This window comes from Elephantulus edwardii, unplaced genomic scaffold (genome assembly GCF_000299155.1).
Source record: "Elephantulus edwardii isolate Elephantulus edwardi_28Jun2011 unplaced genomic scaffold, EleEdw1.0 scaffold00038, whole genome shotgun sequence".
NCBI classification, from domain to species: domain Eukaryota; kingdom Metazoa; phylum Chordata; class Mammalia; order Macroscelidea; family Macroscelididae; genus Elephantulus; species Elephantulus edwardii.
Genome location: NW_006399788.1, coordinates 11435004 through 11451044, shown reverse-complemented (window position 1 = coordinate 11451044; position 16041 = coordinate 11435004). Strand labels below are relative to the sequence as shown.

The following is a 16041-nucleotide window of genomic DNA, read 5'->3' as shown; positions in this document are numbered from 1 at the left end:
CAAGCAACTCGAGAGCACATAACAACAACAATAACAATATATTTATCATGTACATCTTCTAATCTTACAAACAAAAGAAATTATAAAACAGTAAGGCAGTACTTACAGTAAAGACTGCTTGAAGATTATTGAGCTTCTCAATTTCCTTGGGCATCCCATTACTACCCCAACGAATCAGATAGTTCTCACTGGCAAAGGAAAAATGATTTTCAGTGAGAAACTTCCTGGAGATTGATGCTGCCTTCTCTACAGGCTGAAATGCCATATCCAGAAATAGTCGGTTTAATTCAATAGGCAGGTGTGGGTATAGCAGAGCTGTATGGAGACCTTGGAAATGATCGCTCCCACAAGTTGCTGGGAGCTTGGCCTGGAGAGCATAACTCATGTCTATGATATTTACCCAGTACTCACTATTCATACTAATTGCCACAGAGTCATAGCTGACCTTCCAGCAGGCTTTCTGAGGCTAAATCACTCTGGAGAAGAATGGTCATCTTTTTCTCCCTTTGAGCAGCTGGAGCATTCGAACCACATGTCTGTGGGTTGGCTGCACAACTCCCTACTCAGCAGGTTCCCAGAGCTCCCTTCACAGATCACACTTCTGAAGATGAGGGGCACAGGCAAAAATGATCTTGTGGTTTCTGTGTGTCGCGGAGTTGGGACCAACTCATCACTGACCCTCCAGTGGGTTTTCAGAGGCAGTTAATCTCACAGGAGGAGACTGCCCATTCTTCTCCTGAGAAGCAGCTGGTGGATATGAATTGTGTGCTTTCGAGATTGCAGCGCAGCTTCTTGCCACTAGGCCAGCAGTGCTCCCTTGGGTTCTATTGTCTGAATTCATTTTTACATTTTAAATGTTTTTTAAAACAATCCCATCTTGCTGAATCAAGAACCTGATTTTAGGGAAACAATTAGATGGTTCTTCAAAAAGCTGAACATTGAACTACTGTATGATCCACAAACACAACCCTAGATATTCAGAAGAAATGGAAGCAGGACTGAAAACAGAGAGCCTGCACCTCAATAGTCACTGCTGCACTTTTTACCACTGGCAACAGGGACTCAAGGAAACTCTGAAGAAGGCAAATGTGTTTATTATCTTGAGTAGGGTGTAGGTTTATAATATATCACAGTTATATGATAGTTTTTTACTATATCAAAATTATATGCATAGTAAAAATAGGTACAGCTTATTTTATATCATAGATATTGGGATAAAACTGTTTAAAAGGTAAAATTTAATAAAATTTAATTTTATAATCATCATTCCAAGTCAATCCCTTGAAATGCATGTACTAACAGTCAAATAAAATTTCTAATTTAGAAATATCTGTCAGTAATGGACTGCCAAGAAAACAAACAGATTCATCCTAGAGAGGGTTAAACCAGACTGCTCCTTGGAGGCAAGGATACTGGGGCTTCGTCTGACATACTTTGGACATGTTGTAAGAAGAAACAGGTCTTTAGAGAGGGACATCATGCTGGGTAGAGTAGAGGGACAGCGCAGGAGGGGAAGACCCTCTATGAGGTGGATTGATTCAGTGACTGGGGTAATCGGGATGGGTGTGTCAGAGGCAATGAGAACGGCACAGGATAAAGCACGGTTTAGGGCTGTTGTACACAGGGTCACTATAAGTCGCAAACGACTCGATGGCACATAATAATAACAACAACAACAGTTATTTTAAACTATCTCTTTTAAAAACCCCCCCGATTTATTTTGCTCAACAGTAGCACCATCCTAGGAAGTTCTGGTAAGCAGTTGAACTGCCAACACAAAGGCAGGCAGTTAGAATCCACTGCTGCTCTGAGGGCGAAACGTGGCCAAGTTCCTCCCATGCAATATGCAGCCTCTGAAAACCGAATGGAGGCTCAAATTTCAGTTGGTTCTCATTTGATGGCATTGAGTTGTTGAGTTGAGTACCCTCCTTGAGTTGAACAAAGCTCACTGTAACTCCCTATGGTCTTCCTGGGAGGCTTAAGTCAAAGGTTACAAAATCGAAGGATGGAAATTTCAACCCAACCAGCAATGCCATGAAAAAACAATCTGGCACTCAACTTTAATAAAAATTAAAGAAATCCAAGAAAATCTACGCAGCCCAATTATTTATACTCTGTACTACATGTTGTTACGTGCCATCGAATTGCCCGTGACTCGCAGTGACCCTATGTACAACAGCTCTAAACATTGCCCTATCTTGAGCTATCTCACTGTCTCCAACACACTAACCCTCATTAGCCCAGTTATGTGTCCATCAATCTCATCTAGGATCTTCCTCTCCTGTGCTATCCCTCCACTCTTTCAAGCATGATATCCTTCTCCAAGGACTGGTCTCTCCTAGCAACATGCCCAAATATGTGAGATGGAGGTTCAAAATCCTTGCCTCCAAGAAGAAACTTGGTTGCACCCTCTCCAAGACAGACCTGTTTGTTCTCTTGACAGTCCATAGTATATTCAATATTCTTCTCCAGCACCACTCAAAGACATCAATTCTTCTTCTGTCATTCTGTCACTGTCCAGCTCTCTGATGCATAGGAAATAATTAAGAAGAACATGGCCTGGATAAGGTGTACTTTAGTCTGTAGACAGACATCATTGCTCTTTAGCATTTTGGAGAGGTTCCTAACAGTAGATTACCTTAAGGCAATTCTTTTTATTTCCTGACTGCTGGTGCCAAGAGTATTGATTGTAGATCTGAACAGCTGAAATTGCTAACAACCTCAATCTCTTCTCTATCATGGTGCTGCCAACTGGCCCAGTGGCAAGAAACTTTGTCTTCTTGATATTGTTCAAATTCATATTGAAGACTGCAGTCCTTGACCTTCTGCAGTAAGTACTTCGGGTCTTCCTCACTCTTGGCAAGAAAGTTTGTCATCTGCGTAACACAGGTTGTTGGTGAATCTTCCTCCAATTCAGATGGTACAATCTTTCTCATAAAATCCAGTCTCCTGAATAATCTGTTCTGCAGACAGACTGAAAAGACAGACAGGATGCATCCCTGACACTCCTTTCCTGATTCTGAACAATGCAGTTTTTCTTTGCTCTGTTCTGAGGACTGTTTCCTGATCGACGTATATTTTTTTGTTGTTGTTATGTGCTACTGAATCGCTTGCGACTCATAGCAACACTATGTATAACAGCCCTAAACTCTGCTCTGTCCTGTGCCAATCGCACTGTCTCCATGTATATGTTTCACATAAGAACAATCAAGTGTTTTGGGATTCCCATTCTTTTCAAGGTTAGTCACAATTTGTTGTGATTCAATCAAATGTCTTCGCATATAGTCAATGAAACTCATATACACACTCACCTGGTACTCTTTCTTTCAGCCAAGAACCATCTGACATTGGGGAAAATGTCTCTAGTGCCAAGGTCTCTTCTCTAAAACCAGCTTGTATTTCTGGTAGTTCTTTGTCAATGTCCTGTTCCAGTCATTTTCAGATAATCTTCAGCAGGATTTTGCTTGCATGTGATTTTCATGATATTGTTTGATAATTTCCATCCACATTCTGTCCAGTCACCTTTCTTTGGATGGTAATAAATATGGATCTCTTCCAGTCAGTTGGCCAAATTTCTTGGCACAACCAGATGAGCAAGTCCAGGGCAGTATCTATTTGTTGAAATACGTCAACTGGCATTCCATCAATTCCTAGGGCCTTCTTTTTTGCCAATTCCTTCAGAGCAGTGTGATCTTCCTCTTTTATTACCACTGCCTCTTGATTATATCTTGTTTTAGGAAATTCTTCTGTCAGTCAAATCTTTTTTATACGGTGACTCTGTATACTCCTTTCATCTTCTTTTAATGCTTCCTAGATCATTCGATATTCTGTCCATAGCATCCTTAAGTATAATAACTTGAGGCTTGAATTTGTTCTTCAGTATAACACGGATTTTCTTTCTCTTCAGTAGAAATGAGTATTGCATAAATATGAGAATCAACTTAATTACAGTGGGTTGGGTTTGTTTTGTTACTTATTTTTTTAAAAAACCCAAATAAGTAGAGTGCCTGGGAAGCACAAATTTTAAGGTGCTAGGCTGCACACCAAAAGGCTGGCAATTCAAAGCCACCTGAGGGCATCCTGGAAGAAAGGCCTGGTGATACACTTCTGAGAAACCTCTACTCTGACACACACACACCAGGTCAGCATGAGCTGGGATCAATTTGATGGCAACTGGCACGGGCTTTTGCATTCTTTGTTTCTGAACTCACAGTCTGACAATGAGTTTTATGTGATTTCTAAACCTCATTCTGTATATACACTCTTCCTGAACGATTTTAACACCAATGCATAAAGGCTTAATACTAAAAAAACTTTTACCATTTCCCAGAAATTCTCCTCCTTTTCTCCAGCTCCCCTTCTCAAGCCCAATGAAGAATTTTTCAAGCAGGAAGTAAGTTAACAGGTGAGCATACTATCAGACAGATGATCTGAGTGGCTACAACCTGATAAAAGTGGAGTGGTCAGGGTCATAGAGGGCCATGAACAACTCGGCATCTTCCCCAATGTTGCAGACGAAGTTCTTGAAGTTCACATAGAGGCCGTAAGTGTGCACTGTGCTGAAGTTCGTCTGACCCCGCAAGTCCAAGTTCTGTAAAACTGACTAAACACCAAGGACAAGAGAGAAAAGTATCTTAGTTTCAGGACACAGGGAGCAATAGCTAAGAAATAGGCCTGCAAAGGAAGGACAAATCCAATTACCAAGAGGAAAAGCACTTACTGAGAAGACAAATAATCCAGTGAGCAAAACACAATCACTAGTACTTAACTTCTACTTAAAGACTGTCCTACGTAGCATCTTGAACCCAGATAATTCAATACATGCCGTCTATAGGTAGTAACTCATGGGTTTAATATGTTCAAGAAGTTCTCCTCTTTCATAATGAGATAAATACAGAGGTGAATGAAACACAAAAGCACAATTATGATTTATTATCCCTGATACAAGTGTAAGTTATCAGAGCAAGAGATGCCACTGGAAAGGCTTCACCCTCAGGTATCATTAGCCATTACATTTGGAAATACAATTAAATATTATCACAACAGTAATTTAAAGAAATTTGGCTTAGAAAAATAAAAGAAAAAAAACTTAAAAAAATAAAAGGCAAATTCTAGGCTTTGGACCAGAAAGACCTCAGAAAATAAACCAAAGTATTAATATAGTTGGACCTGGATAGCTAAAAAATGAGTATTAGTTCCTTTCTAATTTCCATTTAATGTCCAAATACTATTTTAAAATATTTCTAATTATTATGTTGGAAATACACAGAAACTACAAAAGGTCTGCCTTCCCTTTTCCCAAGAGGCATCTACTACCATCAGTTGCTTATCTATCACTATAGGGTTAGGCTATGAGTATATAGAACTGTTGTTACATACTATTGAGGCAGAATCAACTCATAGCTGACCCTTCAAAATGGGTTTTCAGAGACTGTCAATTACTCCAGAGGAGAAGACCCACCTTTCCCTCATGAAGCAGTTGGCTGACTCAAACTACCATGCCTTCGAGTTGGCAGCATAATTCCTGACCTACTAAGGCCACCAGAGCTCCCCTCATATGAGTACAGATGTGTTATTCTCTTTTAAAAAATACAATTAATAGCCTCTGTCCTTCACCCTGCTCTTTTTCACTCAATACATACCTATGCAATCTGTCCGTATCAGACCATGAGCTGCCTTGTCCTCAAGCTATGAATCTTTTTGTCATTAAAAAAAAAAGAAAAGAAAAGAGAAAAAAAAGAAACCTCAGTAGCCAAAAATGAGTACATTTGAGGAAAGGTACCTTTTCTTCTTGGATCTTTTCCTCAATCCTTTTTGAGGCCACCTCATGGACCTTGAAGAGGGCAATAGTGCTGGTTTCATCTGGGTCCAAGATGTTTCCATTGTCATCTCTCACCACGAGATCCAAGCCGAGCATTCTAGAAAGAAAGCCCAGGTCAGCAGATCCTTCCCGACAGGGCAGATTCTCTTACTGAAGGGCCCTACTATGGACTGAATTGTGATTCCCAACAGGGTATCTAATTAGGGTGACTAATAGAGATGTCTTCCCTATCAGAAGGTAGGACATTCATGTGAAACTTCTCTTAAACTGAAATGATATAAAATAAAGACACAATTACCATTCATGTTACAAAGGAAGAATTTAAGAGTTCAGAACAAAACTACCCATTCATACTCGTTATTGAGTAAAGCCCAAGATAACACTAACACAGAGTTCACAGACATATTTCAAAGCTATGGTGGTTGGATGCTGAGTATACTTCCCAGAAAAGGACTCTTGTGTCTCTTTAACAGCTGGCCGCAAAACTATGCTAGTTGTATTTCTTTATCGTAAACGAAAAAATTCCCTTTGGATTTCTTTTGGTTTGCAAAAACAAGTATTAAAGTAGGTCTTTCCTAAAAGTAAAGCAGTATAGAACAAAAAGATTGATAACCCAATTACAAAATGGATTAAAAAAACACTGAAAGACTTTTCATGGAGAAGACATTCGGGTGGCAAACAGACACATGAAGAAGTATTCAAAATCACTGGCAATGAGAGAAATGCAAATCAAAACCATAATAAAATACCATCTCTCTCCTGTAGCAGTGGCAAAGTTTAATAGGACAGCAAGTAATAAATGTTTGAGAAGATGTGGAGAGATAGTAACTCTTATATATTGTTAATGGGCTTATAAAATGGTACAACCATTCCTCAAAAACCATTCCTCAAAACCATTCCTCAAAAAGCACAAAACAGAAATTCTATATGACCTAGCTATACCACGGCTATGAACATACCCTGAGAAAATTAGAATTGAGATACAAATGGAGATCTGTACACCAATGTTCATAACATATTCTTTACCATTACAAGAACATGGAAACAGCCCAAATGACCAATTACAATCAAATGCATTGAGAAACTGTGTTATAGTCACACGATGGAATATTATGCAGCACTCAGGATCAATGATTTCAAAAGTTACTAAATAACTTGGGAAGGACTGGAGAGCATTTTGCTGAGAGAACTACAACAGTCTCATAAGACCATTATTGTAGAAATATAAAGAATAACTAGCAAAATGTGTATGAGGATGCAAGGGGAGGAGGCTGGGAGCAGAGAAGTGAGGAAGAGTCAGGGGAAGTCATAGAGTCACACAATATGGTGGGTGGAAGGAGAGGGGGAGGTAAAGGAAATGGAAAAAATCCAGCAGGGATCTGGAAAGACAAGGTAATGGTAGGCATAGTTAAACGGTGATTAATTTTATGAAAAATAATGAATGGGAATGATTGTGTAAAACACAATGTGAATGAAACACAATGTATACAAACTTTGTAAGAAAACCAATATAAAATAAAAGTTTTAGTAAAATGGTATACAGGTAAGAGAAACATCTGTATCTATAATTATGACCCTGTTATAGTAATAAACTAAAAGAGTCATAGCTGACCTTGGACAGGTTTCAGACTGTAGACTGCAGTGGAGGAGTCTGCCCATCTTTGTCCTGCAGAGCAGTTGGAGGATGTGAACCATCTGCTTTTGGGTTAGCAGCCCAACGCCTTAACCACTAGGCCATCAGAGCTCAACAGCATATACTAATCTCTCAGTAAATGTTAGATACTAAATACAAAAGCAGACGGGAAAAATGAACAGGTATAAACAGGTCAGAGGGACTACACCCATAACCACACCCAGGACCATAACATGACAGGTGACCATGCATAACTGCGTATGCATCATGCACACAGCAGAGCCAACAGAGGGCAAAGTTATGTAAACTCCTTAATTATAACCAAACACCAGAGAGAACGAGTTGCTAGTCTGAGGGCCTCAGGACCACACATTCAGGAGGTAACAAAACCAAACAAAAGAACATAGTCTACAGAAAGCGTTTTACGTGCTACTTTATTAACAAGTTACTGGGGCCTTAAAAAAACTTGCTAACAGCCCTGTAGGTTGCAACTATTAGTCTCTTCCTGTCTGGAACAAATAAGAGGGAATAAAAACAAAGACATAGTAGAAGCAATTAGTCCAAAGGACGAAAGGGCCACAGGAACATCAATTTCCATGACCCTGACACCAAAAGAGCTGGATGGAGCCCAGCGACCACTGCTGCCCACTCTAAAAGGGGAACAAAACTTAAAAATGACAAAAATGGCCAGGCCTGCTTTTGGAATCCCCAAGACCATGCCCTTAGCAACGTTTTGAGCCTGGAACTGAGTTTAGTGGCTCAGTTTTCGGCCAAATTAAATCATTTGGCATTTAATCACTTGTAAGGTGTACAATAGCCCCAGGAAGGAACTTACTCCTCAGAATAATCAAGCATACACATGGATCACAAGGGCAGTATTTGCCTAAAATGAGAACTCAGAAGCCAGGAAAGGGACAGAACGCAAGAGTGAACATAGAGGAAAATCATGAGCTCAAAGTGGAAGAGCCTTGTAACAACATACTGACTGCAAAAAGCCAATAACTTTGTAAACATTGTATCAGAGCAGAATTTTTAAAAGGGAAGAGAAATATCAAAGATAGTTATTAATGCAAATAGTACACAAAAGCCCCAAACACCTGGTGATGTTAAGCTGTGGCATTGTACACTACACAGAACTAAAAACAAGCAACAGCCACCAAGGCCACTCTAACCCTTGGTGACCTCCTATGTGTCAGATAAGAACTGTGCTCCATAAGGTTTTCAAGGGCTGACTTTTTCTGAAGTGGATTGCCAGGTCTTTCTTCCAATGCATCTTTGGCTGAACTCAATCCTGAACTTTTGGTTAGCAAGTGAGTATATTCACTGTTTTCACTGTCCAGGGAGCCCTGCCTGGGAATAGAAAGAGCCATATGCTCGTACATGCATGAGATGATCTCACCAAAGCTTTTACATCTGAACATGGGCACAAAAATAGAAAAAAAATTGTTCAGTTTCAAAAAGCTGAAGGCTCTGGTGGTAATACGATATTACCGCTGAATGCCTAGTGTGCCTCCCAGGCAGCAGTAACTTAGAGAGGGATGTCAAAAAAGCAGGGGAAAAAGTACGGGAGTAAGAATGCAGTGTGCCAAGACTCTGGGAACAAGACAAAAAATGTCTAATTTCCCTGTTCCCCGTTTTATATCACCTACATCATCAACTGATTAACTCTGGCAGGTTCCTTTCCATTCCAGCCAGACCCACAGGCCACCCAAACTTATGAGAGATGGCCTTGGCTGCTCTGGGACCGTGTCACTGACGCAATGACACAGCAGCTTAATGTCTTCAGCTCCTTCCAAGGGCTGGAGGGGAAAGTAGGCATGCTTTACTGTTTGTAGGAGATTAACACCCCAAGCCAGAGACTGATGCACCTCTGGGCCAATGTCACCCTGTGGGTAAGATGCAAAAGACAGACCAGCATATGTGCACAAAGGGAAAAACCCTGCAGTTACAGTGCTAGGTAGGTAAAGTTATAGTGGGAAGGACTGTTAATTCTTAATCCTAAGAGCACCAGGCAGGGAGCCAAGAAGTCCTGGGTTCAAATTTACAATTCCCGAGCTATTATCTATGCGCCTTACAAGTTACTCACTTAAGCTCACTGGGTCTGTTTCTTTAATCATAAAGCAGGAGTAGTAACAGCTACTTTCTAGAAGCTTTGGTGGTGTAGCTGGTAGGGTGGCACGTCTCAGGGAATTAAATCCACCAGAGGCTCTGTGAGGCAGTTAGATACTGGGAAGTGGATTCTCTTGTTTTTTGGTTTTGGGTTGTTTTTGTTTTGTTTTGTTTTTTTAACTGAAAGTTCACAGAGAACGTGAATTTCCCAGTTCACTTTTTTCTTTGAAAAAAAAAATTCTTTCAATTGTTGTACAATACCTCACCACAATACCAGTCCACTTTACTATGCAGCTCTTATACTGGATTGTTGTCATGCAAATAATACCTAATCATATATTCCTTTTAAGCAGTTCTTTCCCTCATGTGCTTCAATGCAGGGTTCTCTTGTTTCATTGAATTTTGGGTGTGGACTGTTGGCTTGGTGTTTTTGTTGTTGTTTTTTGGTTTGGGGTTTTTCATTCACAGTTGGATTTGCTGGAGTTTAGCTAACAATGAGCTGTGAGCTGAAAGCCTCTTGTTTCGAATCAACCAGGACTAGGTGGGCAGGCCTTATATTTAAAAGGTGGCTGATCCCTGGTGTCTACAGCCCTTGGACCTGGTATTACTTAACATTCTTCTAAGTGGTATTGCACTGGTCTGTCAATTTGCTGTACTGAAGTAACATGGGGTTGCTGAACACTGTGCCACTGATATGTCAAACACCATAATGGTTACCCATCATGGACAGTGTTTGGTGGCGCTTCCAGACTGAAATAGTCTTGGAAGCAGGAGTGGCATCCACTTCCTAAACAACACGCCTCTGGAAACTCTATGAACGTAGAGAAACGATGACAGTTATAGAACAGGGTCCAGGTCTTTTTTCATAGGCTCGCTATGAGTCGTGCTTGACCTGACAGCACTTAACAACAACAATAACAACAGTGGCTCTATGAGATATAGGTAGGCAATCTGCAAACTGAAGCCTCTGAAAACCCACTCGAGGTCCATGAGTTGGTTCTGATTTCATGGTAATGACTAATATTTTTTTTATTACAGAGTTATAATCAAGTAATTTATCTGAAACAAACTGTACATTTCATGAGTACAGTTTGATTCTGAATCTTATGTGCTATTTTGGAATGAGCTCTGGTGTGGATTCCGTGGCATGGTGCACTGTCTATCAAATGCTGTGCATCTCAAATCCATCTGCTGCTCAAGACAGAAAGATAAGCAGTCTCTTTCCATTAAGATTTATGGTTTTAAAAAGTGGAGGGTCATTATTTTTTTTAAAAAATGAGCTGTATTTTAATAGAGCTTGAATATTCAAGAGACACAGGGTGGGAGAAGAAAAATAAAGTAACAAGAATGAAAAATCACAAATAGAAACTATAAAAAAAATTTAGAAAAGAAAACTAAATTCCAAAGATTTGTGCACAAAAACTATCTGAAGAACTCAGTACCTTGGACTTTTTAAAGAGCTGGCAAGAATCTTGGATCACCATACATTGGATTGTTGCTGTTCTGTGCCATTGAGTTGCCTGCGCTCAGAGTGACCCTGTGTACAACAGCCCTAAACCCTGCTCTATCCTGTGCCAATCTTATTGTCTCTGACACACTTACCTCCATTACCCCAGTCACTGAATCAATCCATCTCATTGAGCGTATTCCTCTCCTGCACTGTTCCTCCACTCTCCCAAGTATGATGTCCCTCTCCAAGGATGGGTCCCTCCTTGCAACATGTCCAAAGTATATCAGATGGAGTTTCAGAATCCTTGCCTCCAAGGAGCAGCCTGGTCTCACCCTCTCTGCGACAAACCTGTTTGTTCTCCTAGCAGTCCATGGTGTATTCAATACTCTTCTCCATCATAGTTCAAAGGCATCAATTTTCCTTCTATCATCCCTAGTCACTGCCCAGCTTTCTGATACACGGCAAGTCATATTTGCTTGTTCTTCTTACTCTCCTAAAGGCAGTAAAATCTGGAACCTATACACTTGGTTGAATTAATCTGAAGACTAATAAAATGATGGTGTTGTCCTGTTAGGCAAAAGGCTACACACCTCACCTCCAGTGGCTCATACATTTCAGCAGCTCCAGCTGAAGAAAAGATGGCCAATCTTCTGTCTTGGAAACACAATGGAGATTTCCTCAAAGGTAGCAAGCTAGAGTATGTCAGACACAATCAACACACTATAAACATCTTCAACTATTTTAACAAAATCTGGTTTTCACACAATGTGAAAAACAGCTCCACAACAGAAACAAAGAATCAGGAATAGGAGGAAGAAATGGAATGGGAGGCTAAATGCCACCATAAACAACCACCTCCTTTGCTTAAAGACCAGAAGAACTGGATGATACCCAGCTAACATTACTGATCATTCTTTTTTTTTTTATAATTATATTTTATTAATTTTCATAAACATTTACAGAGATTTTGGGCTTCCACTCATTCATTGTTGCACTATTCTCTCTACCCTCCTCCCAGTTTGTTCTTGTCCAAATGTCACAGTGCTTGTCAAAGCCAGTTCTGATTAATCTTCTTTGCCAGTGTGTCCTTTGCCATTCCCTATCACTCCTCCCTGAGAGAGACTTCACCCTGAGTCATAAGGAAAAGGGGACGGCGTAAATGAGTTCTCAGAAAAATCTTCAATAAAAGGATGAAAATCTACATTTATATCCCTTCAAATTCTCATGTGAGCCATGACACTGGAGGAATCCGTGAACCTATTGCACAGAGGTAATCAAAAGGAGCGCCTATTAGCTTAACTAGAGTATCTGTATGGATATATGTGTTCTTATAAGATCTATCTATATAGGACAGGTAGATAGCAATAGAACAAAAATTAGAGTGGAACGTTAAGAGGAAATGAGTTTATGTGAATGGAGGAGGAGTAACACAGAAAAAGTGGAAGAAGAAAATGCTTACACAACTTGAACATCATAATCAATCACTGAATTCTGTATGTAAAATCTGTTGAACTGGTATGTGCTCTGTGGGGTATATTTTCAACAACAAAATAAATAAAACTGGAAAGGTTAAGGGGGCAGGCAGTGAATCCTCATTAAGAAAGGGATGATGTGTTCACTGAAATTAGTAAAATAAAAAAAAGGGATGATGGAAACAGAGAGGATGAGCCTGATCCTGATTTAAAATCCACTGTTAGAACAGACGAAAGTCTCCAATGCCTGAGAGTGTCAGCCTCAGCTGCTGAGTTATGGGGAGTATGGTTGGCAGGGAACTTGCTGAAATCTGACTTAAGGTGGATCTTCACAAACCATGATCCTGTTGAGAGTAGGGACTTAGGACCTGGCACATGGGAGGTGCTATGAAAACAGTTTTCAGCAAAACAAAATAACTGGTAATGACAAAAGGACAGCAGTAAACATCGCTCTCTGTTAACTCTAAGATCAAAAACTTATCAAGAGAAGTGTCTTCAGCTTAAATGTGACAATCATTTACCAGGTGTCAGTAAAGCATCATCCCTGGCTTACTTGTTCCCGTGGTCAATTTTGGCTGTGACCTTCTTCTTGAGCTCTGCCAGTTCATCCTTGGGGAGGGTTCCCGACATGATCTGGGAGCGCCACTCAATCAGGCTGTAAGTCATCTGTTGCAGCTGGCGAAAGACCGTGATCTTGTTGGTCTGAGAGGATAGAAAGAAGTATTATGGAGGAGGGGAGCAACTTTTATAAAATGGCATGTAATCAATTAACTTTTTCACACAGTAAGTTGGGCCAATGTTACATGGATCTTGGCAGAAAGCAAAGAGTACCAAAAGAAGGTCTATTTGTGTTTCATTGACTGTGCAAAGGCATTTGACTGTGTGAAACACAACAAATTGTGGCTAACCTTGAGAAAAATAGAAATTGCAGAACACTTGACTGTGCTTATGTGAAACCTATACTTGGACCAGGAAGCAGTCCTCAGAATAGAGCAGGGAAACACTGCATGATTCAAAATCATGAAAGGCATGTCACGGACACATCCTATCTCCACACTCTTCAATCGATATGCAGAACAGCTCATTCAGGAAACAGGCCTTTATGAGAAGGAATGTGGCATCAGGATTGGAGGAAGACTCATCAGCAACCTATGTTATGCCACAGATGACCCAACTTTGCTGGCTGAAAAGGAAGAAAACCTGAAGTGCTTGCTGCAGAAGGTCAAGGACTGTAGTTTTTAATATGGATTAAAGCTTAACATAAAGAAGGCAAAGATTCTTACCACTGGGCCAACTGAAAGCACCATGAAAGATGGAGAAGAGATTGAGGTTGTTAACAATTACAGCTTGTAAAAAAAAAACCCACTAACAAACAAAAAAATACCACAAACAAAAACCCAATTTTAGCTTGTTCGGCTCCACAATCAATATTCCTAATATCAGCAGTCAGGAAATCAAAAGACGAATCACACTGGGAAAATCTGCTGACAGGGACCCCTCCAGAAAGCTGAGAAGGGTCTAATATAACAGTCTAGAGACTAAGGTGTGCCTAATCCAGGCCATGGTCTTCACAATTACTTGCTATGTATCAGAGAGCTGGACAATGACTAAAGATAAAGAAGAAGAATTGATGCCTTTGAACTGGTGCTAGAGAAGTCTTGAACATACCATGGACTGCCAAGAAAACAAACAGTTCTGTCTTGGAGAGGGTGAAAACAAGTCTCTCCTTGGAGACTAGGATTCTGAAGCTCTGTCTCACATACTTTGGGCATGTGGCCATGAGAGACTGGTCCTTGAAGAAGGACATTATGTGTTGAAGAGTAAAGGGACAGTGCAGGAGAGGGAGATCCCGGACGAGATGGGTTGATACAGTGACTGGGGCAATGGGGGTTAGTGAGTCGGAATTAGTGAGACTGGCTCAGGACAGGGCAGGGTTCAGAGCTGCTGTACACAGGGTCTCTATGGGTCACAGGCTACTTGACGGCATATAACAACAAAAAGTTGGGCTTGTGGAATTGCATTTTTTTAATTGACAAAATAGAATTAAACTTGAATCCTCCTTCTCTCTTATTGTAATTTCAGAATCACATAAGCTATTGTTGTTTGTTGTGAAGTGCCACTGAGTTGTGACTTATACATAGCAACCCTATGTACAACCGCTCTATACCTGTCTTATCCCAAGCTAACATTATCGTCTCTGACACACCTGCTTCCGTTACCCCAGTGACTGAGGCAATCCATCTCACCCAGGGTCTTCTCTTCCACTCTTAGAGCATCCCTCCAACCCTCCCAAGCACGATGTAGGACAGAATGTCTTGTTGTTCTTTGGGGCTGTTGAGTCAATTCTGACCTAGAGCCACTTCATGTAACAGAGCAGAACTGCCCCATAGTTTTCAAGACTTTAACCTTTACAGGAGCAGATGACCGGGTCTTATCTTCTGCAGAAGTCTGGTGGGTTCAAACCTCTGATCTTTCAGTTACAGGTTGAATGTTAACCTGTTGAAGAGCCAGGGTTCTTTGTAGGAGAGATAGCTGGCTGAAAAATCCATGAATATACAAATCACCCACATACTCTAAAATTCTAGATGCATCCTTCTTTTGCTTAAAGACTTTGGGTGGTTCCCACTGATAGATAACACTCCAAGTCCCTATACTGATTCTCCCACACTTCTTATTAATGTCCACCATGAATATCCATGTTCCTTTCATGGAAAACTATGTCTACGTCTCTCAAATGTTCCAGACTCTTGAAACCCATTATTTCCTTGACCTGGAACAAGTTTCTCTTCTTCTCTTAGCCTGTCCTGCCCATGCGCTTTTACCAAAACACTATATCCTAAATCACATGGTGAACTCTAATTTCTTCAGTCTCTGCTAAGAAGCGTCCTATTTAAAGCCTTAAGCTTGAGTGACCTGTCCCTTAAAAACGACCGAAATGTACGTTTTCATTTTAAACACTATAAGAAGTTTTTAAAGATGACTTTTCAATACTATGCATCTTTGACCTTTTTTTTTTTTAACTAATTAAACACTGCAATACTTTTAACATGGGCTTGTCTGAATTTTTTAAAGGGTAGAGATAAAGTGTTTATTAATTTTTCAGCCTTCAAGAAAAAGATGGACAACCGCTTTCTGGGTGATTGTAGCCTTAAAAATCCACTAACTGATCAGCTGTGAGCTGATTCCAAGTCGATGGCAATGAGTTTGAGTTTCGGAGTACCTGGTTCATACTCAAAGGAGCTAGGTTGGCCTAGTGTGTAGGCTGTTGCACTGCTAACCAAAGCGAACTGCCTGTTGTTCAAATGAGGCAGAAAGAAGAGACACCTCCTTCCTTCAAGATTTTAATCTGGAAAATGAGGTGCACTGCAAAGTGGACTAGGGAAGGGAGAAGGGGCAGGAAGGGAAGAAAATATGCAACAATGAATGAATAAAAATTAAGAAAAACAAACAAATATAAATTTATAGCCTCAGAAACTTAAAGGAGTAGGAACTGCCTCAATGGCAGTTGGTTTTTGGAGGAGGAACTCCTTAAAACATCCTGGATGAGTGAATTATT

At 40.4% G+C, this 16041-nt stretch overlaps 1 protein-coding gene across 1 annotated transcript in view; it reads right to left on the bottom strand.

Moving 5' to 3' along the window:
* Window positions 1–16041, bottom strand: part of DOCK5 (dedicator of cytokinesis 5) — a 242031-nt gene that overhangs the window by 140061 nt on the left and 85929 nt on the right. Inside the window, exons 6-9 of the mRNA XM_006884916.1 lie at window positions 13039–13187; window positions 5783–5918; window positions 4446–4603; window positions 107–188 (exon numbers count right to left, since the gene is read on the bottom strand). Of these exons, the coding sequence (XP_006884978.1) occupies window positions 107–188; window positions 4446–4603; window positions 5783–5918; window positions 13039–13187 (525 nt within the window). The remainder of the gene's footprint in view (window positions 1–106; window positions 189–4445; window positions 4604–5782; window positions 5919–13038; window positions 13188–16041) is intronic.